The sequence below is a fragment of the Schistocerca gregaria genome, chromosome 3 (genome assembly GCF_023897955.1).
Source record: "Schistocerca gregaria isolate iqSchGreg1 chromosome 3, iqSchGreg1.2, whole genome shotgun sequence".
Lineage (NCBI taxonomy): Eukaryota > Metazoa > Arthropoda > Insecta > Orthoptera > Acrididae > Schistocerca > Schistocerca gregaria.
In genome coordinates, this window is record NC_064922.1 from 789817807 (window position 1) to 789845701 (window position 27895).

The 27895-nt window shown below is 38.3% G+C and overlaps 1 protein-coding gene across 4 annotated transcripts; it reads right to left on the reverse strand.

Moving 5' to 3' along the window:
* Positions 1-409: 409 nt before the first annotated feature.
* LOC126354262 (zinc finger protein 628) lies at positions 410-27853 on the reverse strand. Of its 4 annotated transcripts, none has more exons than XM_050003784.1 (4): positions 27603-27853; positions 26729-26893; positions 13176-14462; positions 410-10011 (listed from the first exon to the last, which is right to left on the reverse strand). In XM_050003784.1, the coding sequence occupies exons 2-4, from the start codon at positions 26814-26816 to the stop codon at positions 8651-8653; spliced, it is 2736 nt and encodes a 911-aa protein (XP_049859741.1). In that variant the 5' UTR covers positions 26817-26893; positions 27603-27853; the 3' UTR covers positions 410-8650. The 4 variants fall into 4 exon arrangements, with proteins under 4 accessions (XP_049859741.1, XP_049859739.1, XP_049859740.1 ...); XM_050003782.1 differs by having other exon boundaries at positions 13092-14462; XM_050003783.1 differs by lacking the exon at positions 27603-27853 and adding an exon at positions 27184-27489 and having other exon boundaries at positions 13092-14462.
* Positions 27854-27895: the final 42 nt, after the last annotated feature.

Consider the following 27895-nt stretch of genomic DNA (forward strand, 5'->3'; position numbering starts at 1 on the left):
AGACTGCTGAAAATTAACTCAGAGGCAACAATGTGTTTTCTTGTGCCCAGGATTTATTCTTAGTGCCTGTCTCAATCTCTCAGAGCTTTGGTAGCTCATACATTGTCCTGAGAACTGAATGTTCTCTGCTTCAAAACAAAAACAACTGCATAGTAGATGTTTATTTATAGCAATATGGTGTTGGGATTGTGAACACTGTAATGCTGAACTGATTACAGAAAACTGCAAGGTACTTTCAGTGTCATCAAGGTTTTCTACTCCTCCCTCTTTGATTACTACTAAAATAATATTTTATCTGTGCACTTGGCATAATTATTCTTGTATTCCATGCATAGTCACTCTAGTACCAGTTAAAAAAATAATGGCATCTATATGAAAGATAAGGAGTATGCAAACAGAGAAACAAATATGAAAACTCAACTGAGACATTTTATTGTATTTCATGCACTTATGGCATATGCCTAGCATATGTAAATTGTAATACATCTTTTTGTGTTTCTTTTAATGTAACAGATTTTAAAATAACCAGTAATAAAAATGTTTTGCCCTTTGTTTTCATTGTATCAGTAATCATGAAGTTGTTATTCTTTTTAAAAAGCTTTTGTGTCAATTTCCTTCCTGAACAGCTATGACACTATAAAAGTACAACATATTTTGGGGAAGGTTCAACAAAAACAAATTTATACTGATTCAACAACAGATATCTTTAAAAGCATTCAGTTTTCCAACACGACAATTTAAATATAACGTATGTTCAAATAAAGATGTCTCAGTTAATTTATTACAATTCAAGAGGAAAACAACAAAATGCTGTTCATTAATGACTTTAGCAATGCATTGCACCTATAAAACATTAATGGCACCAGTAACAAAAGAAAGCAGTTTTCACTACTATTATAATACAACAGACAAATCTCAGTCCAAAGAACAATAAACATCAAAAATGTACCAAAAATTATTTCTTCATTTTACACATAAAAACATCATACAGAGAGTTGGTATATTAAACAGACGTTGCTTCTCAATCTTTATCACCTTGGCCTACAGGAATTAATTTTTATTTACATTCTGCTGGGACCTTCTTGCCATCTGAAGCAACTGCATGGAGTGAAATTTACTGAAACTATGTTCAGGCATCTGGAAATATTGTGAATTTTTTGTGCTCATGATACAACAGCACAAAGCAAAGTATTTAAGAGAGAAGAAACATGTTTATTCATAACAGTGAATACATACACTAAATGAGCATTTGTACTTATCAGCAAATACTTTTCCAAATGTGATGCACACGTTGAAGTGTTAGAAAGTTCTAGAGTGACAAATTATCACATACAAAACAAGAAAATGTTGCTTATGAGTCAAAAGTTTAATAAAATGGTGCCAAAAGGTCTACATAGCACATATACATACATATAAAAAAATTCTTCTTCATATAGAGTTGGAGACTCACTGGTTGTAACAGTATAGTTTTAAAACAGTGAACTTTAATAAAAAGTACTTAATATCTTTTAACAATGCAGCTTCATCACTCAGTTTTAATTTACTGGCAAGATAAGAATACTGACTGGCTTGCAGAAAAGTAGATCTTTTCTGTTAGTGAAATAAGGGAATAAAAGAAAAGACACAGAAGTACCCATTGATAGTGCTTATAAGATTGTCTTGTTCTTATCTACAATGTAAGCCATAAAAATTTCTAAAATGGCAAGTTTGAAAATTTTGCAGAAGCTCTGCAAGAAAACTAGTTCTTCCATCAAATGTGGTGTACATCACATAATCAATTCTGGGAGTAGTTGTGTCCCAGAGGAAAGAAATATATCTGACAGTGGAGAGAAGACATCAGATATAACCTAGTTTATTTTTTGTAACTGTGGACATAAAACATCAGCAGTCTTTCTAAATTTCTTAGTTTTAGATGCATGTTCCTTTTTTTGGCAAGCCTAAAGAGGAGTGAAGAAATGGGGCACCAGTATTATTTTTAAGCTACAATGTAAAGTATCAAACAGCGCTGATGAAGTACACAAATATTACTTCAAGATCAAATCTTTTGAAGAACATTAGAATACTTAGGAGCTTGCAAAGCCTTACAAAAAAAACTGACTGCATCTTCTGTTTCAGTGAAAGCAACATATGGAAGTTTATGTAGAAACTGAAATGAGAAGTGAAAAAGAATTACATGTTTGCTTTAAGCAGAAAAAAAAAATTCCTCAACTGAAAAGAGTGTAAAAAAATGTAAACAAAAGATGTTTTGTCAAATGTGTGCAAAATATCAAAACAAATTTACAAAACGAAATTTATGCTCAGAGTCCACATTTAAAATAACTTACCATCACATAAGCTATTTGTTAACTTGTGACAAAAAACTTTTACTTTAACCAATAGACAGCAAAATATGTATTAATATGGTTGTTACAAATGGAATATTTATGCATTTTTAAATCATATTTGCATAGTTTGCAATCACTGAATACAGAATAAGGGTGAAATAAAGAGAAGATGTTTAACAATGGACAAAAAATTATCAGTCTCAAAAACATACACAATACTCTTTCCTCCAGAAGTTTCTTTTACTAACAGTATAACAAAGTGTATTCTTTGTTAGAGAGACTGTTCACTATACTATTAAAAAAATAGAAATAACAATTTGCACATAGAAAACAGTAAAGTCACATAAACATGGCAAGCTGGATGAGTATACATTGTCTTGGCAGTTTCCAAGTTTGATTATCAGAAATTGATCAGATAAAAATACATTTATTGAATACATCCATTATGCAAGTCAAATATAGAAATATAAAATGCACACAGATTTACAGTGTCCTTCAAATAATTTGGAAATGTGCATGTGTATTCTACAACAATGAATGCACTGGCAAGTTAACTACAAACCACAAACACCATTATGTCAGCTCCAGAACGCTTTCACATCACAAAACTATAAAAGCTGCACCAAATGACATATTATTGTAATACGGCTACAATGTTTCAGCACCAGCACAATTTCCCTTATTTGGGGAAAGAGCACTTATCACAGAGAGCTATCAGTCCGGTTACACTTTGGAAACTGCCTTGACAATAGTATCAATGTCATCACAACTAGAAATGCTAATAAGCAATGGCATATACATGTCCCTGAAATACACAATGTCATATTACTTATCTACAAACATAGTGTTACTGCAAAATCCATCCTAAAATGGCAAATATACAAAAGAGCACAGAGAGCACTTTATGACTTCCAGAAAATGGTGAAATCACTGCATAAAACATCCTTATTTACAACACCATTTTCAAGAAAACTGTAATAAAATATCAAATATGTTGCAAAATAAAAATAAATCTGCTGTACATACAACAGTTTTAAGCCAAAAATGAAATAAATATGTTTGACAGTAACACATTAAGTAGTAAAAAAACCAATTACTACTACTTTGAAAATCCAATGCATTTATGATTTAGTAGCTTTAAAAATATGAAACCTAACTCCACAGCCAATATATTAGAGCACTAACACCTTCACTTTCATGAAGTGAACTTCTTTCAGGTAATTAATCAACAGATGAGAAACTTATTTCAATAAATCTCAACTTCTATGCATATAAGAAAACAAATATTTAATCTGTATTCATGCTTTGTCCATGTTACATTTAACTGCACCAGAGAGAAGATTTACGTATGCATGTAAGAACAACACACTACCTGTTTCATTGGTAAGCCCACTTATATTCTCTTCCAAGCATGCTCCAGATCATCAAACATTCTTTCTCACAAGATGTATGATTGACATGACGGAGCCAAAAACTGTGGTTTATATAAAGGCCTCACTTCATTGAATGAACAAATATTTCCGTTTTATTTGTGCACAGAAACTCTTGCAAAAAGTCATGAAATAAATCAATATTAAACAAAGACTTATGATGTCTCAGTCCAATGAGATCAGAAGTGTTTCATTTATATGTACTAGTAAAAACTAGACAACTACAAGTTGCTTTACAGAAAGATGCAAACCTTAAGGTACATCTAGCAATTAATGTCAAAAGAGTTAAAGTAACACTGTCTCCAAAATCAATGTGTTCACAATTCATACCATCAGCAACATTTTTCCAAAATGCTTAATTATTTAAGAATTCTAGGATGATAATGTATAATTAAAAGAGAAATTCTTGCTTGACTGGGATACCTCATGGTAAAATCCCCACCCCAGTGCTACTAGAACAGCTGAGAAATTTTGCTAGGTTCTTTTTCTCCATTTTTCATGTAAAGGAGCCATTACATTCAGTAACAAGAATATTGCCATTTTGCACAAATAGATGACATATAAGTAGATGAACATACAAATCGATGAACATATAAACAAGGTGTTGAGGATTGCTGTATAGCCATCACATTTTCATTTACCACCAGGATGAATGCGTACATCCTGTGTACACACATGCCCAAGGCCCCCCTCCCCCCACCCTCTTCTAGCTGATAGTTAAGCCAGCCTACCCTCTCATCAGCCCTCCTGCTACACTGCACGTTGTTGTCTTCATGCATACCACTGTTTGTATTCCACAAAGCATTTTCCAGAAGCAATGAATACGTGTCAACTGAAATGCTTCTTCCATGTTCTGCTGTCTCATACAGAAAACAATTTTCAGATAGGCGTTACATAACTAACAATTCAAAAATCTGCATTTCAAATATGGTGCCTGTACAACAAAGGATGGTTTTCATCTTAACTTGATTTCTTGAGCAGGCACAATGTATTACTTACACTATCATTACAGCTGTTAACTCAATTCTTACAGCATTTACTGCTCTAAGGGAACATGGATTCACATGAAATTATGGTACTGCAACTTTTTTCAGTGACTCATTATTATTATATAAACAGTAACTTTGGCCTTCAAAATTCCAGCTTTAATTAAGACATCAATATCTGCACACAGATCAGATTCTTCGTTGGTCTTGAGCGTCTGTCCATGTTAATATTGAGATAGCCCCTAAATCTGCCGTATTTTACTCCACTTGTGAACAACTGTATCAAGCTTTACAATGTTAAGAAATTACTTTTCATTGTGAATTACTGGGAGAATTTTAACAAACCAAATTCAACAAATTAAAACATAAAATTGATTTCCAACCAAATGAAATATATCACAATGTATTATACCACCAGTATACTTGAAAGGTATAAAATTCAGACTAACAGTAGTGATCTCCTCTCTGATAAAATAACACAACTCTGGAATGCTCTAGAATTGGAAATTGGATGCACAAAAAGTTAAATGTTTACATATGCACCCAAAATCTTCTGTTCAGTTATACTACTTGTATTAGAAAATTCAGTTTCTTTACTTAGTACGACAGTTTAATGGCTGTGGAGTCGATTCATTGGAGGAATCCAGATTTCTCTTTTAACTAGCATCCCCCAATTCTTTAACATTCGTTACCAGTTACTGCTGTGGAAAAATATATGTATCTTTATTACAAAGCCAGTGCAACTGAGACTCAAGTAAAAAAACGGGGGCAAAAAGAGTTTATCACGAAGGATACACAAAGATCAATGTCCTAAGTGGACACTTGTAATAAATACACACAAAAGTAAAGGATTGTTCCATGAAGATTTGACAGATATAGAACTGTTTATAAAAATTTATAATTTTAGTTTTAAATGTCAGCAGATCTATATGCAAAGCATTGGTATACACTTATTAAGGACCCTGTTTGTATAACCAAACATATATTTCAGCAAAACTTTAAAAGTTTAAAATTATTCTGTAGTTAGAATAACATTTACATATTTAAGTATGAGTATTATTTTAATATCTCCAGACTAAAATGTGGAGGATTCTGAATTATGCAGAAACATAAACTACATTTTATTCTACCTGTATTTGTCACAATTACAATGAGAAAAAATAACACAGCCCTACTTAGGTGATATTTTATTTTACTGTAGTGACTTCTTTTTTTAAAAAAGTGTACAACTGTCTTCTAGGCTGCAACTACTACATTTAGCCAATGTAAAATGCTCACAGCCATTACAAGAGACAAAAACTGCTGACAACAAATATCCCTAATAACTATTAACAATGTTTTAAAACATACTTCTTCCAAACTATGATCATATGTTTTACAAGAATCGCTTTGCTGCCCTATGTGCAGACTGTTTTGTAAACTTCATTATAGTCTTTGTATCCGAAGAAACATTGTGTTAAGTCATATTACACACCATTAAATACCAGTACAGTATGGACAATAAATGAATGTTGCAACAGTTATCTGTACGGAGGCATGTGATGGCCACAATGTATACACAGCTTGAATCAACGTGAAATTTATGAACATGAAGGGGAGAAAGATTTTATCAAATTTGGATAAGGCATTTACAGAAAATGAGTCTATTCTGCCTACATTGAGTAAAGTTCCTGTTCACACTTAACAGTGATCGTAATTACCAAGAATCTACAATGGAAAGCACAATTTTTTTTTTAACTTTCATGCAAGTCAACAATAACACAGTGTGTCATGGAAGTAGTTTGGCACATTTGTTATGAACAATAACAAGCCAAAGTGAGGATACAGCAATATCTTTCTGCTTGTCATTAAATTTCATTAATTACGGCCACATCTTGACAGTTATACATATTAACTAGCACCCACTTCCATCATTTCTTTCAGGTTTTCTGCCTTAATGATTAACTGACTGTTAATAATTAGCTTTCACAACAGAGTAGGCTGAAGTGCTCAAGACAGTTATTTTGTTAACCACCTGTCTTGCAGTGACAGTTTACAAGTAATTCGCCCCCTCCCCCCCCCTCTTCAAATCCATGTCAGTTTTTTTCTCAATTAAATTATTCAAAAATGTTTATAATGTCATCACTGAATATTCATGATATATCAATGATGAATTTGTTCATCATCACCATCTAATGATGCATAAACAGTGTTCGACCACGCCAATATACAATTTAAGTTAAACTGTCTTAAAACCTTAGATCACATACTTTTTCTGTTTAGCAGTAATACCTTGCTGGTAAGTCCTGTAGTAATTTGTGTTCAACAACACCAGTAAAGTAACTGGAACTAAAATGTACGAATAACAAAGCTCAAAAATTTCATAAATTTCACAGTTAGCCAAGCTGGAATGGTCTCAACTGTGGAGCCAGATGAAGAGTGTCCCACAACATAGGGCAGGGAGGGCTCCAGAAGCATGATAAACCCAACTTTTCCAAGGGAGACAACCCTGACAGAAAATCAGGCAAGTCATGATTTCCATAAATTTCTATCAGCTAAAAATAGAAACAAGCTAGAAGAAACTGCAGATTAAAATTACAGTAGATAAATAATTTAATGACAGAAATGGTGGGGACAGGGTGGATCCTTTCAGAATCATCAGATCTTTCGTACGTTCACTCTTAGTGATGTTAGTTTCAAAATATAATACAAAAACAAGAATTTACTTTCTGAACAAGGATTCACATTTTTCCCAGGGGTATGTTCTCACACTATCTCCATAACTTTTGCCTCCATTATATGGATGACATGGTGTGTAATATGAATATCAGGCACCATTATTTGCATTCCACTCTTTGAGCCTCTGAAGCACAAGGGATAATTAACATTGTACACTGAACATCTAGTTTACCAAGTTAACTCTTCTGAAGAATCATAAAATGATTTAGAATCAACAAAGAACAGCACTAGTGGCAGCAGAAGTTTACCAGTCTGCTAATATCACATACTAGTTTTCTATGGAAAAGCGCCTGATGATCACAAAAAAAGTCAACCAACCCAGAAGACAGTATGAATAACACAACAGATTATAAAACATGTAGAACCACATTTAAAATATCTAGGCCTTAATTTGCATTTATAACAGTGAAAAAGAGAAACATTTCAAGAAAGCTGTTACAAATTCAATACATCACACCAGTCCTGCTAAAGCACATTCGTAACAACTGCATTCATTCTGTATGTACTATAAAACTGTGATACAAACCTACCTGCCCAATACAGTTCTCAGTTATATCAGCACCTTACACAAAACATTTAAAATATATTATCTACATTTATTTCCAATCTCCAACCTCTTTGTATTAAGGAATATTAGTAGAGTATTAATATAAAAGTTATCTATGTATATATTTTTAATATATATATATATATATATTTTATTTATTTATATATGTGTTGTGTTTTTAATATATAGCGGAGCTATTTTCATTTCACTTTGTTAATAAACTACTGTGTCACTATATTTATACAATATTGTTCAAGTGATTATAATTATTTCTCTATCAAGTATGAACAATTTAAAATCTTTTCAAATAATATCTATCACATACTATATCGTCAGTCTAGGACTGGTCAGTAACCGGCATTTATAACGATGTCAATCGAGCTGTCATTTTTTGTACAGTGGGACTAATTGACTCCCAAACACATTTTACTGGTTGTATCACAACCAAAGTTCAGTCAAACAGTTTTTACAGTGAAATGTTCACTGAGCAGTTCATACAGAGTGTATAACTTCATAGTATCCCTGCCCATTCTCAGCACAGGGGGACATTTCCCAACAAGGCTCATGCTTGATGGGTCCGGCAGCACTACCAGCAAAATGTGGCAGCGTGCCGGGTCCCGATGGCTAGAGAAGGGCAGCCGCTAGTCACTGGGCCGGCAGACTGGATGTTTGAGGGGGCACAGACTTGTACTCAGGGGCAGGTGAATTCATCACAGGACTCTGATTATTATTTGTGCTATTGTTGCTGCTACTGGCACCATTAATGCCACCACCATTTAGACTACCGGCAGTGATGCTGCCTCCACTGAGATTGCTCCCACTGAGATTGCTGAGATTACTAGCAGCCCCAATGGTATTACCATTGATGGCATTTGCATTGATCGTAGTACCATTAATACTGTTTCCATTAATAGTGTTACCATTGATTGCAGCACCATTAATGTTCCCACCACTTATGCTACCACCGGCACCCTGTGCTGCGGCAAACTGGGCATTAGGGGGAGGTGGAGGAGGGGGAGGTGGTGGCTGATGATTGAATGTAGGTGCATAACACTGTGGGAAATACAGTTCGGGCTTCACTACAGCCGTGGGCGGAATGCCCCGTGTCAGCAGAGTTGGAGGACCCCTTTCACCTCCCAGTACTGTGGCTCCGGGATGATGTTTTGCTTCCAGGACACCAACACCCGCCGTGTTAGCACGTCTAGATTTCGCAGCATGCGGATTCATGTGGTTGTCTATGTGCTTCTTCACTTCTGGCTCCGTCGCAAAGCGCCGCCTGCAGTTAGGCATCGGACAGCAGAACGGCCTATCACCTTGATGTGTACGAGTGTGCTGATCGAGAATGGCCTTCTGGCGGAAGTCTTTCCCACACTGTCCACATTTATACGGTTTCTCACCTGTGTGAATACGAATATGCTGATTGAGGATCGTCCGCTGCCTGAAATTTCGACCACAGTATACACAGCCGTAAGGCTTCTCATTTGTATGTATTCGAAGATGTTGTGTGAGGTGAGATTGTTGTCGAAACCGCTTACCGCACTCTGGGCATGGATATGGCCTAGACTCTATATGGATGCAACCGTGTTGCAGCAATGTCGATTTCTGCTTGAACTCCTTTTGGCAAATAGGACAGCGCACATAAAGGGGCATCCCTGCACTTCTCCCGTGCTGTATTACATCGGGCAGCAGTCCGCCAGGTTTTACCTGACCCTGTTTTAAGTACTGAAGTGCCCCAAAGTTTCCTGCAGGACCCCCATTTCCAAACACTGAATGGTTCATACCCTTGGCATCCTTGAAATATGCTTGATATTGTTGCACATTGCCAGCACTGTCAGGAGAAAAACACTGCCCATTGCTACGAGCCTGGTCCGGTGGCACACTGCCGTCTTCAGGATTCCCAAATGTAGAAGCTGCATCATCCTTCTCAGCATCAGGTGGGTATGGCACATCTTGAGGCCACAGGGTAGGCGTCATACCATTCTTGAACACCAAATGAGGACTCACATCTGTAAAATAAACAAAATAATGATGTATAAGTGTTTCAGTTATAAATTTTGACTCATGCAATGACATAAGGACAACAAAACCTTGTGTAGCAATTAATTACAAAGTTATGAAGTGGAAAATAATAGCTACTAACAGTTTTACAACATATTTCCCTACAGTAAGCATTCAAGTTATTTCGCTTTCTTGAATCCATAAGAAAATAACAATCTTGTGTGGGTGTTGCACCGCTTGCCAACAGATAGTTGTATCATTCTATGAAAGAAAACCTTTGCTTGATAAATGTTCTTGCATGTTTCAGTTATCTGATGTACACAGATACAAGTGTTTCTAATTAAATGATGATATTCAACTTGCCAACATTCTGGCATCTGACAAATGGCTTGTGAATTTCCTTGAACAAATCCTTTTATGTGACAAGTTTTCATGGATTGGTAAGGGACCCATCTGTCACATGTATTCTACTACTTTAACAAAACAATCATACAGAAAGTATTGATATCTCTCAAAATTAATAATGACAGATACAATAACCACATCCAAAAAACAGATTGGAAATCCTGAGCTGGCCTTAAGAAACATTGACAGGCACAGAGACCTGAGTATTTGGAATCTTTAGCGTTCTGCTGGAGAAAATTTTTAAAAAAAAGATGCAAGAAGAGACGGTCTGGAGATGTAAGTAAAGGCACAGCCAATAAATCTTGATTAACAGAAATGGAAAATTCAGGTTGAAATATCAACAATTGTGGAAAGGATGGCACAATGAGTTACAAACAGGTAAAACAAAAACACAGTTACACATAGAATTATTGGCCAAAGCTTTCATTAGAAAAGAGTAACACATATGTATTCAGACAAGCAAGCACACCTCACACACAGGTCTGCTACCTCTGGCTGCTCAGGCCTTACTGAAACTGATATCAAGATCCAATCCATAGTGAAGCAGGAAAGGGGGAGAGACAATGGGGTACAAGTGGGGGAAGAGGAAACAGTACTGCCTCATGGAGTGGCAGACAAGGCTACCCAGCACAGCATCTCTGTGAGAGATGAAGGGAAGGGGGAAACGGGAGCAGAAAGGAGAGGAGCAGAGAAGGGAAAAAGATTGGTGAGTGCATTGGCAGAGAGCAGTGCACAAGAAGGGTGAGGATGTGAGCTTTGAGGAGGTGATAGGAGAGAATGGGAGGGAACTGTCGGGAGGAGGGTGGGGGACAGTAGGTTACCATAGGTTGAGTCCAGGATGATTTTGGGAGTTGAGAATGTGTTGTAATGATAACTCCCATCTGCACAGTTCAGAAAAGCTGGCAGTAGAGGAGAGCATACAGATGGCCCAGGTTGTGAAGCAGCCACTGAAGTCGAGCACGTTACATTCATCAATAACATGTGCAACAGAGTGGTCCACTTTTCTCTTAGCCTCAGTTTGGTGGTGACCATTCACCCTGGTGGATAGCTTGTTGACCCTTTCCACAGGGATCATATCTCTGTGGAAGAACCAAGAGCAAGTCCTGTCCAATCCAACCATTCAGCACTTCCTATTACAGTCCTGTCACAGCTTATTCTACCTGGGCCACCTGTAAAAGCAGCCATGTCGTGTACCACCTCTCCTGCAATCATTGTTCAGCTTTTGATATTGATATGACTTCCAACCAGACATCAACCAATAAGGATAGCCCCCATCAAACTGTGGCTAAGAGCAAAGTGGACCACACTGTTGCATAACATGCAGCTGAACATAACATGCTTGTTTTCAATGGCTGATTAACAGCCCAGGTCATCTGGATCCTCTCCTCCAACACCAGCTTTTCTGAACTGCACAGATGGGAGTTAACCTTCGGAATTACCTTCCAACATATTCTTCTCTCACAAAATTATCCCAGCATAGGCCTATGGCAACCTACTGTCGCCACACCCTCTACCAAACAGTTTCCGCCCCCTTTGTCCTATCACCTCCTCCCAACTCACGTTCCCATCCTTACTGTGCACTGTTCTCTGCCAATGTACTCACCTATCTTTCCCTCTTCTCTGTTAGTCTCCATTTTTCCCATTCCATCTCTCTCTCACACAGGCACAGTCTCCTAATGCTGCACCAGATAGCCTTGTCTGCCAACTCTAGTCCCAGCACACTCCATCAGACAGCACTGTTTACTCTTCCCCTACTTGTACCCTGCTATTCCTTCCCTTTCCCCACTGCACAATGGAATGGATTTCAGTTTCAGTATGACCTGAACTGCCAGAGATAGTGATCAAGTGTCTAGGGGATGTGCTTGCTTGTGTGAATGCGTGTGTGTTTTGCTTTCCTGACAAAGGCTTTGGCCAAAACCTTAATGTGTAACAGTCTTTTCATTGTGTCTGTCTGCAACTCAATGTGTCAGCTTTACAGTGAGTAGCCATCTATCTTCTATGTAATAGTTAATTAAGAGAAATGTGATAAAGGATTCAATAAAAAAGAGATATGCTGCTGTAGATCCAAAGGCTCAAGACTGAATATGCCTGACTATGTCAGTTAGCCATGACAAGATTTACACCATGTTTGATGAATATAGCTTTTCTGTCAATCATTACAGACACGACAGAAATATGCTTAGGGACCTCTTACACGACACCTAGTACAAATTGGAACTACACTGCTCTGGAAATTCTACTGAGATTCTTCAGCACCATTAAAAAGCAACTAAAAATCAGGGAAAAGTTCCTGAGAAAGTTAACAAGGTTTTGCTGCTTTAAAATACGAAATAAATTTCATATATCCAATTCTGATGAGATATTTGTTTCACTAAAGCAAATTTAAATATCTCTCTTCCAGTCTATGTTAAATGAACTTGTTATCTCAAACAAGAAAGAGAGATCCCACAAAATACTACAAGCTGGAATACAGTTTCCGAGAACGGAATGGACACGCAGCCAAAAATTGAAACGACACAGTACTTCTTATCTCTTATTGTTAATTACATTTAATCGGGCTGTTGGATCTTCAACGAGCCGCCCAGCAAAGGGAGAAGACTCGGTCTACTAAAGAGCTCAAAGAGCGCGGCCAACTTTGCCCTGGCGTTATCGTGAGGAGGACTAGAAGTAGTGGGGCGCTCGCCTTGGTGTGTGCGGACGTGCTGGTTGAGGATGGCCTTCTGGCGGAAGTGCTTGCCGCACTGCGGGCACCGGTAAGGCTTCTCACCCGAATGGATGCGCAGGTGCTGGTTGAGGATGGCACGTTGCCGGAAGGAGCGCTCGCAGTATGCGCAGGCGTAAGGCTTCTCATTGGCGTGGATGCGTAGATGCTGTGTCAGATGGGACTGTTGTCGGAACCGCTTTCCACATTCGGGGCAACCGTAAGGGCGGCTGTCAGTATGGATACGTTCGTGCTGCAACAGTGTCGATTTCTGCTTGAAGTCCTTGCCACACGTAAGACACTTGAAAAGCCTGAGCTCTGAGCCCGAACCGTTGCCTCCCCGCCCCGGTTTTCCTGTTCCCGGACCTTGTGCCTGTTGCTGTTGTGCTTGATGCTGGGCTTGCTGTTGCTGCTGGATGATGTCAGGCAGTGAGCGCACATCTACCTGAACATTTGGGTATGCAACTGCACCGACACCCACACCTGTCCCGTCAGTGATGCTCGTCCCCAGACCTACACCACTTCCATCTCCCATGCCCATTGTACCAAGTGAAGTTAACATCACTCCCGGTTGCTTCAAGTAATGAAGGGCAGTAAAGCCACTTGGTGTGAGCACATGTGGTGGCATTCCTGGTGTGTGACGCTGATCCTTGAAATAATGTTGTGTCGCATATGCCAGATGTTGCTGTTGTTGCTGCTGTTGTTGTTGATGCTGCTGTTGCATATCTGCTGGAGGAAAACATTGAGCAGCTGCTACTGCAGCAGCCACCCTCTGCTGTTGCTCAACATCAACTTGGTGCTGCTGCTGTTGTTGTTGCTGCTGCTGCTGCTGCTGTAACTCTTGTGGGAAACACTGTGCTGCTGTGACAACTCTCTGTTGCTGCTGTTGTTGTTGCTGCTGCTGCTGTTCAACATCAGCTTGATGCTGCTGCTGCTGTTGTGGAGGAGCTGGCTGCTGTGATGCTGGGGGTTGCTGTGGCTGAGGCTGTGTCTGCTGCTGCTGTGGTGTCCCTTGCTGCTGCTGTGTTGGTGAATGTTGCTGAGGATCATCCTCTACAGGTGTCTGTTGCGGTGGTGCTGTAGCATCCTGTGGTGGTGGATATGGGGAGGGGACAGGTGATGTCATTGTGCCTTGCTGCTGCTGTTGTGGGGGCTGTGTTGGTGGTGGTGGAGGTGCCACAGTCTCAGGATCCCCACACGACTGCTGAGGACTTCCTGAAGCTGATGAACCACCTTGTTGCTGTGGATGGTAGCCACCAGTTCCATCTTGCAGTGGACCCGTAGCCCACTGTCCAGCTTGGGCTTGTTGCCTGTCAGTACCATCTTTATATGGGACATACAATGCTCCAGTATCTGCAATTGAGAGAACAGTAAAATGACAGAAATCGTATAAAAATTCCTTGCAACAAAAACACAATAACTAGGTTTACAAACATTTAAAAGCTACATATAAACATTATCTGCTGACAGGCTACATATAAACATTATCTGCTGGATACTGAAAAGAAATGATACAATATTACACACAATATTCTGTGAGAGATTCACTAGTGGAGTGTAATCAACTGCTACTTGTGTTTTTGTGCTACTACACTGTGATTAAAACTATTCATTATTTGACATCTGCCACATGGCACAAGAGTGTTGCCAAATCGGCTGTCAGCTGTGTATGACATAAAGTTCTGTCACCAGGTAGCGTGCTGCATACACTGACAGAACATTATTTTGCCTAGTGTGACTACAGACAGTTAAATAGGCTGTTAGGCAGAGCCAAATAGTGTATTACACATGTACAAATAGTATGTTACACGTGTACATCACACTACTAAAAATCTGGAACTGAAATGACGCATTGACTTGGTCTGTTGGTGACTTCATTGACTTCACTTGTGATGTTCTCTGATGGTCACATTAAGCTCCAATACTGAAGTGTCAACACGTACTTTTGATCAGACTATAGCCGAATTGCAATGGTACAATCAGATGGGAAGGAGGAGGATTATGGACAGGCGAAGGGCAGTTGAGCTGTCACCAGGGACCACCATCTGATGTTAAAAACTGAATGATAGCCCACCATACTGTGACTCTCAATCAGTGTCATCTATGTAGCACTCTACAGCTGTGCATGAAGCTGCTGGCCAACTTTGCTCCATGAATCAAGAGCCACAGTAAGACTTGCTATCTACAGGTTATTAAGCACTGAGATCAATAATATCTGTAAAATTTATTTGTGAATGTGACTGAAAATGAAATTGTCAATGCCCCTCTTTTAACTGGTAACACCGAGCTGCGACAAGACGTAACAACATTTGAAGTCTTTCATACAAATTCACTTTGCACCAAGCTCTAGTATTGAATGGTTGCTTTGTCACTGCAGCAGAAATGGAACTGTGTGTGGGGAAGTTGCCACATTCATTTAAGCAGTAAACTCTTGCAAAGTTTCTTTGTGTTTTTTAAGGGTTTGTTTTGCTGTATGCTTCACTTGCTCATGAATGAACTGTAAGCTCAGAGATATAAAATTTGCTTGCAGCTTTCTTTGTGACAAAACACAAGAATAGGTCTGCCTGCATGACACTGTCACTGAAATGGAATACTTGCACTTTAAGTCACAGGTTTCAAGGATTTCCTATCAAGAAATGATGGAAAAATATGCAGGATGAATTATGAGAGAATATACACATGAATGAATAAAATATCTACGCCCCTGGTTGCATTTTGGTCATGAATTTAGATTATGTATGTACAAAATGTGTTCACCATAAAAATATTGGGATTGTGCAAAAACTTGCCTATTGGGCTATGACAGATCATTACTTCCTGCAGCCCATTAATAGGTAATCTGATAATCTGGCATTGTGAGTTTCCTTGATGTGTAATAAAAGAAACAAAAATGAAGGTGATAAATATGTTTTTAAATCTTGAAAAGTTAACAAGAACAATGAAATAACAACACAGAAAAATAATGTCTACAGCAGTACTCTTGTTCTACCTTGCATACGATTCCATCAATAAGACAAAATAATCAATTCTGAGCTGTCACACAATACCTATTGGACTGTTTCATGTCAAACTGAGATGCCACAAGTCTGTTTTGTGTTCTGCTCTTGAATGACATGTGCTATACAAGACAAATGAAAAGCCTACTGTACAGTTTTAAGAGGATACCACAACAGTAGTCTGAAACATTTCCATTTTAATCACTCACAATGTTCTTGTTGGATTGCAATAAAGAAATAACAATCATGACAATGAAACTAAATACGATATGACTGCATTCTTGGAACAACGTATCACATATGATGTTTATTGGCAGGATTAGTACTGTATTGGCGCTATTGTTTATTTTGTATGTCTCAGTGAATGAGTAGTATGACACCATACAGCATTAAATAAAGCATCATTTTGCATTCTTATTAACATTAACCCTCAAGTGGGTGTGACGATTTTCATAATATGAGTGAGCATATGGTGTACTTCTTACACATCAAGAATAGCTGTCTTTATGTTGTCAAGGTAAAAAACGATGAGCAAAATTACAGTTTAATCATAGTTCAATTGAACAATGATAAAATAAACTTACATTATAAAAGCTAGATCACTGTTTAATTACACAGTAATGAAATTAACTATTGCTGTGCAGAAGTGTTACCGCTCAGTAATGATCCACTCAAAGTGTTAAACAGCACAACAGCTTCAGATCCCAGCCAATTTGCGTATTTGATTGCTAATTATCTCATAGACAGCTGCCTTATTGTGGATTTGTGCTGCTAGCTTAGAATCTGGGTCATTTTCTTCCATGGATCGTAAATTTTTTCTTACCTAGCTCACTGCTAATTTTATATTACTACTCCTCTCATGGACGGACAACAACACAACTTATCACAGTCTTAGCTAATGCAATAACGAAGGAATAGATATGGGCTCACAATTTTAAAACAACAAAATGGAATGGTACAAGACACTGTTATTTGTGGCTGGCGCAGTTTATACACAAGCATGCTCGCACGAGGATTAACATTCCATTACCTGGTGCTGGAGTTGTATCTGTACAAATCAGTGTTTGAGATACCCTCTGCAAGAGTGTCTTGGCAGCCTCAATGTCAGTGAGAATTCTTGGAGACATGTGACATCGCCTGGATTATTCGTCAGATTACAGTCACTGGTACTGGATGGCCACTCTTTTTGTAGTGGGAGGAAAGGAAAGGAAAGAGAAATGTATGTTTACCATTAGGTACAAAGTGATGCAGGAATAAAATCCAGGGTACTAGGTTTGGAACACTATTAATAGTTGTAACAGTTTCTATTTTCTTTAGATCAGGCTGTTCCACCTCAAATGCCTGCATAGAGAGGTGGGCAAAGAGTTCTCATGAGGAGTTGGCCGTATTTGTGACCTTATGCTACAGCCGAGTACATGTGGGCAAGGGTGGACACATATGACAGAACAAAGTGTGAACGAGTTTCAGTATGGGTGCCCGGTGAGTAGCTTATAAACAGGTGAGCTGTCAGGCACTCATGGGCACCTGTGCCTCTGGCCAAGTTGGAACAGCCTGATGCAGATAAAGATGATATGGTGTCACTTATCTGGCTGCATCAACTCTAAGTTACATAATTTTGGACTCCATCAATACAATCACTATTCAAGTCAAACCTCTTCATGGTGGAAGAGTTTGGTGTCTGGAACTCATCCCACAGTTGCCGATTACTGACTCTGTGTTTCTTGAATGGGGTATGAGTTGATATGTTTTTGCAAACTTCCAACACATTTTCCAAGCACCTGGCCTTTACCCGAAATACAAAGGTCTGCTTCCAGCTAGACAGGCAATTAGCCACACATATGCACACAACTTGGTAAAGTTACAGTAATATGTTTTCCCATAATACATCAGTTTTGGCGTGCCACACTTTTTCTTGAAGTGTGCGTTCAAAGGGTGGGTGTAATGCAGACAGTTTCACACAACTGAACAGCTGAAGCAATTTACTAGTGAGAAAATCACTGTAATACCTGGGCAGATGCTGACTAATACTGTTCAGTGTGGCAAGAAACAAACAGTAACATCCCAAAGAGGTAGAATCACATACAAATGGTTCATTTGCAAAAGTTCCAGTATACTCATGTAACTCTCATGAATAAAATATCAATTTTTGTGGAATTCTGTGAAAGTGGTATGTATCCAAAAAGAAAGCCAACAAGGAAATACATATGATATTTCTAAACAAATAGCAATGAAAATAATGGTATCTAGTTTAGTTAAAGCCAGAATGGGGTTCAACTAAAAGATAATTTTTTTTCTTTCAAAAATCTTTCTACTATTTATGCTCTACATGCAAGGAACAGCCATAGACACTGGAGACAAGGATTGAGTCAGTTTCAGAACAATCCAAATGTTGATTCTACATTATGATAGCTTTTGCATACAAAGGTATATTCCATAGCAAACCAAAGAATAAACCCAACATTTTTCCTCTCTCAGTTTCTGTATAGGTGTAGTTTTCTTCGCCGTGGAAAGAATCACAACATAATGATTAAGAAACCTGCCATAATATGCACAAATGAGACTACATTATAACAAAAATGTCTATCTTTTGTAAGACACTTCTAGTCAAAACAAAGTTAGAATTTGAGTGTGATAATGCCTCCTCCCCATGGGTATTCTTGCTTGTGGTGACAGACTGATCTGCGTCATAACCCTAGGTCTACATGCCAACTGGCTGCAAGTTGGTGAAGCGACAATGTCAATATGTTTGGAGCAATTGATTGAGCTCAAAGTCTACTTTCATCATTGGCAAACATTTGTTACAAATTTAATGCATTTTTCTTAATAAATTACCAAAGTAGCAAGGTAAATTTAGGAACATTCCAATATACGTTATGGAAATCATGTGAAACAAAACTCAAACTTTACTCATATGACATATTGAAAGTAATGGCTCGTGGCAGGTAGGAGATACAATATTTCTTTAATTCTGAAACATCTCTGATTCAGTATCACATCTGAGCTCATTATCAAAACTACAGTTCTATGGGGTGTCAAGTCAGTATCACATCTGAGCTTATTATCAAAACTACAATTCTAAGGGGCGTCAAGAAAATTTGCGACTGTATTGCTGATTTTTAGAGAAAGTCATCAACAGATGTATGATAGAAGTAGCTTAAGGTGTGTTCCCAGTGTGGGTGGCTGGGGGTGGGAGGAAACCAGCCCTGAGAATTCAAAGTAAGGGGAGGAAGATATTGACATAAGAAGCTCCTGAAATTGTAGTGGGAGATTCAGGTGGGGGTGGGGGAGGGCAGGCTGAGCATCTCACAACAAATAATTTTCTTTCCTCTTGACTGCAGTTTAATTGCAGTTTTTAAACATTGGTAATTTATGTGGACCAATATGAGGGGGGACCCAAAAGAAACCAGATTGTAGTCATAAAAAATTTATTGATGAACCTTTTTACAAAATTACTTCAGTCACCTTCAAAATACTCTCCATTACATGTGATGCACTTGTCAAGTCTCTTTTCCCACTGTTGGAAGCATGTTTGGAACTCTTCAAGTTTGATATTGCTCAGTGCCCTTTGCGAAGCTGTTTTTACCACCTCCTTTTAGTGTTTTTTTCATTCATGGAAATAGGAAAAAGTCGCGCGGGGCTAGGTCCGGTGAATACGGAGTGTGGGGAACGATAGACCACCTCTGAGATGCCAAATAGTGGGTCACTCGTGAGGCCGTGTTTGCTGGAGCATTGTCGTGATTCAGAAACCAGTCACCTGATCGCCAAAGTTCTGGGCATTTCCTCCTCACATCCTCTCACAGAAGACATCCAAGTGAAAGTGCTGGTTAACAGTCTGGCCAGGGGGTACGAATTCCCGATGCACAATTCCATGAACATCAAAACAGACAATGATCATAGTCTTCGCATTTGACCTCACTTGCCTTGCTTTTTTTGGTGTGGGAGAACCGGGAGTCCTCCACTGGCTTGACACTTGCTTGGTTTCTGGGTCATACCCGTGACACCAACTCTGATCCCCTGTAATGACTTTGTTCAAGAAGATTGGATCACGTGCAATCTCTGTTTTCAGGTCCTGACACACATTCATGCAGATGGTTGTTTGCTCCTGTGTGAGAAGGCGCAGAACAAATTTAGCAGCAACACGTTTCATGTGCAAATCCTCACTCAAAATCCACCGGCACAAGCTCCAACTGATTCCTGTCTCTGCTGAAATTTGGTCGATCGTTTGGCGGACCTTTTCAATGTTCTCCTCATTTCGCAATGTTGAAGGGCGTCCAGAACGAGCTTGGTCTTCAACACACATCTCACCACGTTTAAAGCGCCCAAACCACTCGAAAACCTGTGTGCGGCTCAAGGCGTCCTCCTGGAAAGCTTCCTAAAGCATTTGGTGTGTCTCCGTTGCAGTTTTTTTTAAGCAGGAATCAAAATTTCACACATGCTCTTTGTTCTTTTAAAGTTGCCATAACGACTTCACAGACGTAACCCGCCAACAGTCAGAGAAACACAATACCACACTTGCACGTTCAGCTCTACACTGACGCCGTCTGCACCGCTGTTTCATGAAGGTCTCTACTAACACTATCTAGTGTGGGAACCCTGCACTACTTCTACGAGTGGCAGCGCCCTCCGAGTCCAGTTTCTTTCGGGTCCCTCCCTCGTATTCAAACAGTAAATGCACTATCAAATAGTAAGTATCATAAAATTTGTGAATTATGGAATGGAAAAAAAGCCATAATAACTGACACAATAGGGGGGTACTCTGTTTCGTGCACTTCTTAGTGGTTTGCAGACGTAGACAGTATTTTGGTGCATACTATATACATATAAAATACATCAAATACGAAAATATGTCGATGAATCTCTTACCCCAATTAGGTGTATCTCAAGAAGTCTTTCAGCTTAAATTTCACAACTTATGGAAAATACAACCCACACTACTGAGTATAAATTTCTGCTCTATGTGCAATGCTCTAGTGTTCAGTGACTAAATGCTGTGCTTCTTTTCTGTGATTCCTTGTTATTGGCTACAAATCTCATGATGGGGATTATGTACTGGAAGGGCACTCTTAGTAATCACACTGAACAGTGCCCTACAAGAACAGTGTAAAATGACATTGCAAAATAGTCTAATAGTTCTTTTATGTGAGAAAAACAGACCAAGTTGCCTACTAATTCAAAATAAATGAAATCCAAAGCATTCAGGGATTGATTGTTCCAAAGAACACCCCTACCTTTTCTCTTGTCTACTGTATCACTTACACTGAATAAAGCACCTTTTGATGACAGATATTTTGGTTTTCACTTATACTGAATTCTAAATGTACCTGTAGCCAGATTGTTACAGCAACATATAAAGAATCATTTACAAATAAATAAACAAGATTTCAATAAGAAATCCAGTTCCAAATTGCTGAGTCAGTATAACATCCAAGTTGATGTTACTATGACTTACAACTTGTTGAGCCTTAATGTGAGTATGGCACAAGTTCCACAACAGTGGTGAGGACAGTCTAACTTTATTGTCATGCAACTATTGAAACATCTGAAAGCAAGTTGGCTGCCATGACAGAATAACAAACAATGGACAGCAGCACAGCTAAATAAATAAAAACTACCACACTGGTGAGAAAAGTAACAACAAATGTAAAAAGAAAGGTCATTCACTCTGTAAATGGATTTTGTATGCCACCTGCTCTTTTTTTTTTTTTCTTACTCAAACTCCAGTTTCTTTCCACCACATGCATCCATTTCTTATGTAAGAAATGTAATAGTAAGCACCATTCCATTAAAATGTATGAACATATTACCTTTGCTTGACATTTCTGGTAACATTTACTTTGAACTCATTTAACAACAGAACAACCTGTAGTCAAATGCATGTGTGCCACATAACATACTGCCAACTTACATAAAGATGTTGCAGATGGAAATGGCTTTTCGATCAAAGTTGAAATCATTTCTTGTTGAAATGTGTTTACAAAGAAATAAACAATGTTTCAATAAGAAATCCAACTCCAAATTGCTGAGTTGGTATAACAACGAAAGTTGATGTTATCATGACCTACAACTTGTTGATCCTTAATGTGAGTATGGAGCATGTTCCACAACAGTGGTGAAGACAATCTAAATTTATCATAATATATTATCACATATAATGATTCAATATCGTAACTGAATTTATTTACTTATGTGATTACTGGGCCATCAGTTATTGTTGAGTTCCTTTAATTCTGTTAACTGATGAACCATCTATGCTGTGTTAGTCTTTGCAAAGAATATCTTCCGCTGTTGGGTTCCTGTTTCCTGAATTTAACATGCAGTGTAACACACCTCCACTGGGAGGGAGCCTAATTATGATGTTTTTAGTGTCAGCAGTTTTTTGTGTGTTCATGTATTACACTGTATCAGCAGTGGTGAAGACAATCTAAATTTATCATAATATATTATCACATATAATGATTCAATAACGTAACTGAATTTATTTACTTATGTGATTACTGGGCCATAAGTTATTGTTGAGTTCCTTTAATTCTGTTAACTGATGAACCATCTATGCTGTGTTAGTCTTTGCAAAGAATATCTTCTGCTGTTGGGTTCCTGTTTCCTGAATTTAACATGCCGTGTAACACACCTCCACTGGGAAGAAGCCTAATTATGATGGTTTTAGTGTCAGCAGTTTTTTGTGTGTTCATGTATTAAACTGTATCATGTACTAGCAGTGACACATAACACGCTTGTGTGGTTTATTTTTTGAGGATGTTTTGTATCAGTGTTTCATGATTTATCTACAGCATGTTGCTCTTTTTTGCAGTGCAATTAGTTCGTGAGCTTTCACTTTTCTGGAAAAGTTTTTTTTTCCTTTTTTACCCAAAATTTCTTGTTCATATGTGTATGGTGCAGTCACAGTGTCATCAATGTATTTTGTGATTCCCCTTCGAAAGATGTACCGAGCAAGGTAGCCACTCCAAGCTTAATGTACTGCACCCACACTAGTGAGGACTGGCATTTATTCCTTGTCTGGCCATTCTGATTTGGGTTTTCCATGCTTTCCCTCATTATGGTAATGTTGGGAAGGTTCCATCCTTTAATTAGATCATGGCTGACTTCCTGCCCTATCTTCACCTTATACTATCCTCCTTCATTAATGTTTTTATGTGCATATTATTTCTGTTGTGTTTCTGACATCTCTGCTACAATTGCACTAAATGGTCCATGGACAAATAAGTAAATAAATTAAGAAGACACAAACAAACCTGTGTGGTTACAATGTCCAAGCTGACTTCTTGTGTCATTGACACTGAAGCTCTTACGCCAGACGAGTTGCAATGCCCATGCAATGTAAGGGTGTGTGTGTGTGTGTGTGTGTGTGTGTGTGTGTGTGTGTGTGAGAGAGAGAGAGAGAGAGAGAGAGAGAGAGAGAGAGAGAGAGAGAGAGAGAGAGAGAGAGAAGAGCCGGGGGGGGGGGGGGGGGGGGGGGTTCTACGTAAGGATTTGTCCATAAGCTAGCAGAATTATTATGTCTTGTCTATGATTTATCTTTTTACATAAACAGTTAAAATGATAATAATATTATAGAGGAGACACTAAGTTGCAGACAGGAACAATGAAAAGACTTTTCGTTGTGCCTGTCTGCAACGTAAGATCTCCTCTATATGGTGAGTAGCAACCCATCCTTTTCATAATGTTATTGTTATTCCTTGTTTAAAATAATAAAAATAATTATTAAATTTGATGAAAGGACGAAAAGAACAGAATCACAAGAAAAGTATCTAAGACAAAAATTCAGGCAGTGGAAAAACAAAGTGGGCAAAGGAAATTGGATGTGATGTCAAGCAACTATGCACAATAACAGAAAACATAAAAGATTGGGTCAGTTGAGGAATACTTACAAAAAACATAAATTTGAAACCTCCAGATTGAAGTAAATGACAAAGCAACAGAGGACACATGCAGAGAAATTATTACGAAGGAACTCAAGTTCAATGCTCTCTTTAAGAGGGAATGATTATAAATAACAATTACTAATTTCAAATTTGCCTCCCATAAAGTAACAAGGAAAGTTTTCTCCGCAACTTTAGAAATGCCTGCCTATATGTAGTCATTTTGATGTAATCACATAGTTTACTAATTGCAAAGCCATACAATAGAAAAGCTGAAGTATATATGAACACTGGGATAACAGTTCAGATAACATGACAAGTTACACACATCCACTAGTAAACAGATCAGAAAATGAAATTTACCCTACATTATAATGAAGACTTAAGACACTCTTAACAACACACACAGCTGTATTTCAATACAATGATATCATTCATAAATTAAATTTTTGCAGTTTGGAGGTTACAACATTTTTTGAAGTTCATGTTATTAAGTAAGGAATAAAGCTGCTAGTTAGTCAATCAGTTTCATGTTTCATGGATCATTTGCATGATAAATCATAATGATGGAACAAGTCAGTTTACCTTCATACTGAAAATTAATTTGAAAATATGGCTACATGCAGCAAAGAGAAACACAGCATTGAGTTGCGTGGTGTTGAACTGCTGGGTTACTGAGAACTTAAGAAACTCCGTAAAAGGTGGAATTTAAGAGAAGATTTAAGACATCAACAACTACACAACATGGACAGAACTTCCCTGGGCTCAGACAACAAACTAAAAAAAAAAAAAAAAAATGTAACTCAAGTCTGAAAACTATACATCCAAATTCAAAGATAACATCACACCTTCAATGATTCACTATGGTCATTAAGAAATCATACTTCTGACAGGTATTTTCTGAGCTTCAGGCTTTTCTGTTAATAACAGCTACTGGCCTTTGGTACTATAAACTTTCAAAACACAAGTTTTGGTTTTTTACTGACTGGTCTAAGGTGAAGTCAACATTTCATATCTGCAGAAAAGTATTGAATGAGTATATTATGACTATGCAAAATTATAAGTCATGACTATCATAACTTATTAAGAAAAAAACAACAAAATGTTTCTAAATTTTGTGCTGTGATAGCATGGATCATTTGGTCCTGTGAATCTGATATGTACTGTGACCATGATCAGAGATAATTACTGCAGAAATACACTATTCTGCCCACTGCCAAATAACAGACGAACACCAAGAAGGATATCATCAGAACAGTTTTGTTCTCTTTGTTGAGTAAACATTAGGTGCTGGCAAATGACACAGGATGATGTAAGGATTTGTTTCACACATACGATATGTGAAACACTTGCTGATGTTGTACAACATTTTTACTACATGTTTCCAATGACTGCACTCTGGAATCAGAAAAGTCATAGAGACTTGGAACTTCCTGCACCACTTCCACAAACTAGCATTTTAAAACAGATTGTGGACACGTCTACTACCACAGTAAACAACCTATCAATCACTGCCAGTTAATATCAAAAGTACAAGATGTTGTCATGCATTTAATTTTTATTTAGATTAGTATAATAGAAATGTGACAAATAAAATCTAACCCACTAGTTATGATTAAATAAGAATTTGGTTAGGCCTAGTACTATTGTGTCAGGAGCCAATCCAACTAACTACCAGTATGTCTACAAATAGTCCTTTGTGCAAATTAGGTGTTGAAAGACAATGCAGTTATGATGGTTTGTATTGAAGCATTTACATAACTGAAAGATTTTGACATGTAAATCTATTCCAGTAAACACAATTTTGACCTGCAGAAAAAGTTTCTCAATGTTCACCTCTTTTACTGGCTGAACACTTACTGGCCTAGCAGTGTAAACACTGATACACATTAAATGTGTTCAGCCATATTCTAAGCAACCATAACTCTGACTTTTATGAGTTTTACATAAAAACTGTTTATGAAAACCAATGCAGTCAATTTGGCCTATTCAGTTTTCCAAAATTAATGGGAGTATTACAGAGTTTTGATTTTAATCACTGCAGTACATGAAACGCTGTCATTAATATACTCAGAAGGAAGAAAAGAACGCTTTTGGTTTGTTAAGGCAGGAATAAAGAAACGATTACACTACATGGTGGGAAAATTAATTTTGATATGAAAATGTGCTGATACAGGGTCACTACACATAAGAGAAAAACGAAGACTGTTCAAATAAAACAAAAGAGCTGGTAAAGTAAACAGAACATGTGAACAGGCAATGATGAGATGCGAAATTTTCTCTGCTTTAGCAATCAACACTGAAGCACATTCTGCATTTTGTATTACAGAAGAGAAACGACCATGTTTACAAATAATATCAGCACTTGCAACTAGATAATTTCGAGGACTTTTGTATCGGCGAGACTGCCCAATAAATAAGAGAAAATGAGACCTATCACAAATTGGTTTTGACAAGATGTAATAGGCAGTGACCGCTCGTTGTGGTCAACTGACGCGATGCTACATTTATTCTTCTCCAGCTCATTTTACAGTGTGTAGTTGTGGATTTGATGGTCCAAAACTTAATGCATTAAAGTTTGTTTGGATCCCTGATGCAAAGCGCACTGACGAAGGGCAACAATAGATTTGCAAAGTGTGTTGTTACAAGAGTTTCTCAAACTCCAAAGGAAACTGCAATACATTGTTCAACCGCTATGTTAAGATCATCACACAAAGATAATTTGCGGATATTTCTATGTTCTTACCTTGAGCAATACAGTACATAAACTGTCTGGGAACCTTCAGTCCTGCTGCTAAGTAAGCAGCAAATGATGCCGAGAAATTTATTGCCATATCTGCTCTTCATCACCAGCAAACATTAACAATCCATGGTTGCTATAGAACCCATCTGTCGATGCATATTAATTTTCCTGAAAAACACAAATATGTTGAAGTACACTGCCTTTCCTACGCACGCAAATCGAGAAACTATTTTCGATTACTACAGGATATGAGGTGAAACAGGGGAAGATTTCAAAGTAAATTTTCAAATTATGAAAGTAAATAAGCGACAGTAACACATTTTCTTAGGCTTGTCGGGAATCAGGAAGCGACACAAAACTCGCACACCAGTGTGACAAAGGTTAAAAATTATTGACAGACCACCTCCAGCGCTGCGGTAAAAAAAATAGCTCAAAAGAAAATTAATCTTGTGACATACACTTAGGACGTGCACTTTTCACCATTCTGTCATTTCAACAATCACACAAATGCACTGAAAGCTCTGTTAACTTGATAAAAGCACGAAGAACGAGCTTAAAACCCGATGTTTCTGTACATCCACCGGTGTTCGAAAGACGAAGAAAACCACTTCGGAAAATACGATATGGCGAAGAAACACGAAAGTGAACGCATCAGTGAGAAGCAGTGGCATTCGGCGCAAAAACTCCAGAGTGTAACGCGTTACAGCCGGAGCTGTCACATAAAATTTGTAAACACCAACAAAGCATTGCGCTCGGGTGTACGCCGAGTGCGTATGCCTTCACGCTTAGGCTTTCCCCCCCCTCTACCCGGGCCAGACAGGGATGCGAGAGCTGACACCCGAAAGAATCTCCTCTCCCGCAAACAGAAATAACTCACCCGACGTGCAGTTTTCCTTAAAATACCGGGCACTGTTTGTCGCACTACAAAATAATAACACAGGTGAACAGGCGGTGCTGCCGACGAGGACGCAATCGCCATCTATGCGGTGGCAGTACGGCTTCCCGCGGCCACGAATTTGTTGAAGCAGCAGAGCACTTTTTGCAGCACAGGCGCGCGCCGGACCAGCTCGGTGCTCCCGAGTCGGCAGCAGGAGACGGCCGACCTCATGTTCCGCGCTACAGACTCGCTCCCGCAGCCCGCCGCGCCGCGCCGTTGCCACGTCGCCGTCT

What these genes read in the sequence shown, in the direction of transcription:
- LOC126354262 (XM_050003782.1), bottom strand. Translation starts at nt 26,816, where the DNA reads ATGGCAATAAATTTCTCGGCATCATTTGCTGCTTACTTAGCAGCAGGA. An exon ending in TATGTACTGTATTGCTCAAG is followed by an intron (nt 14,463 to 26,728) that starts GTAAGAACATAG and finishes TCTCAATTGCAG; the next exon opens with ATACTGGAGCATTGTATGTC. An exon ending in GCACGTCCGCACACACCAAG is followed by an intron (nt 10,012 to 13,091) that starts GCGAGCGCCCCA and finishes TTTATTTTACAG; the next exon opens with ATGTGAGTCCTCATTTGGTG.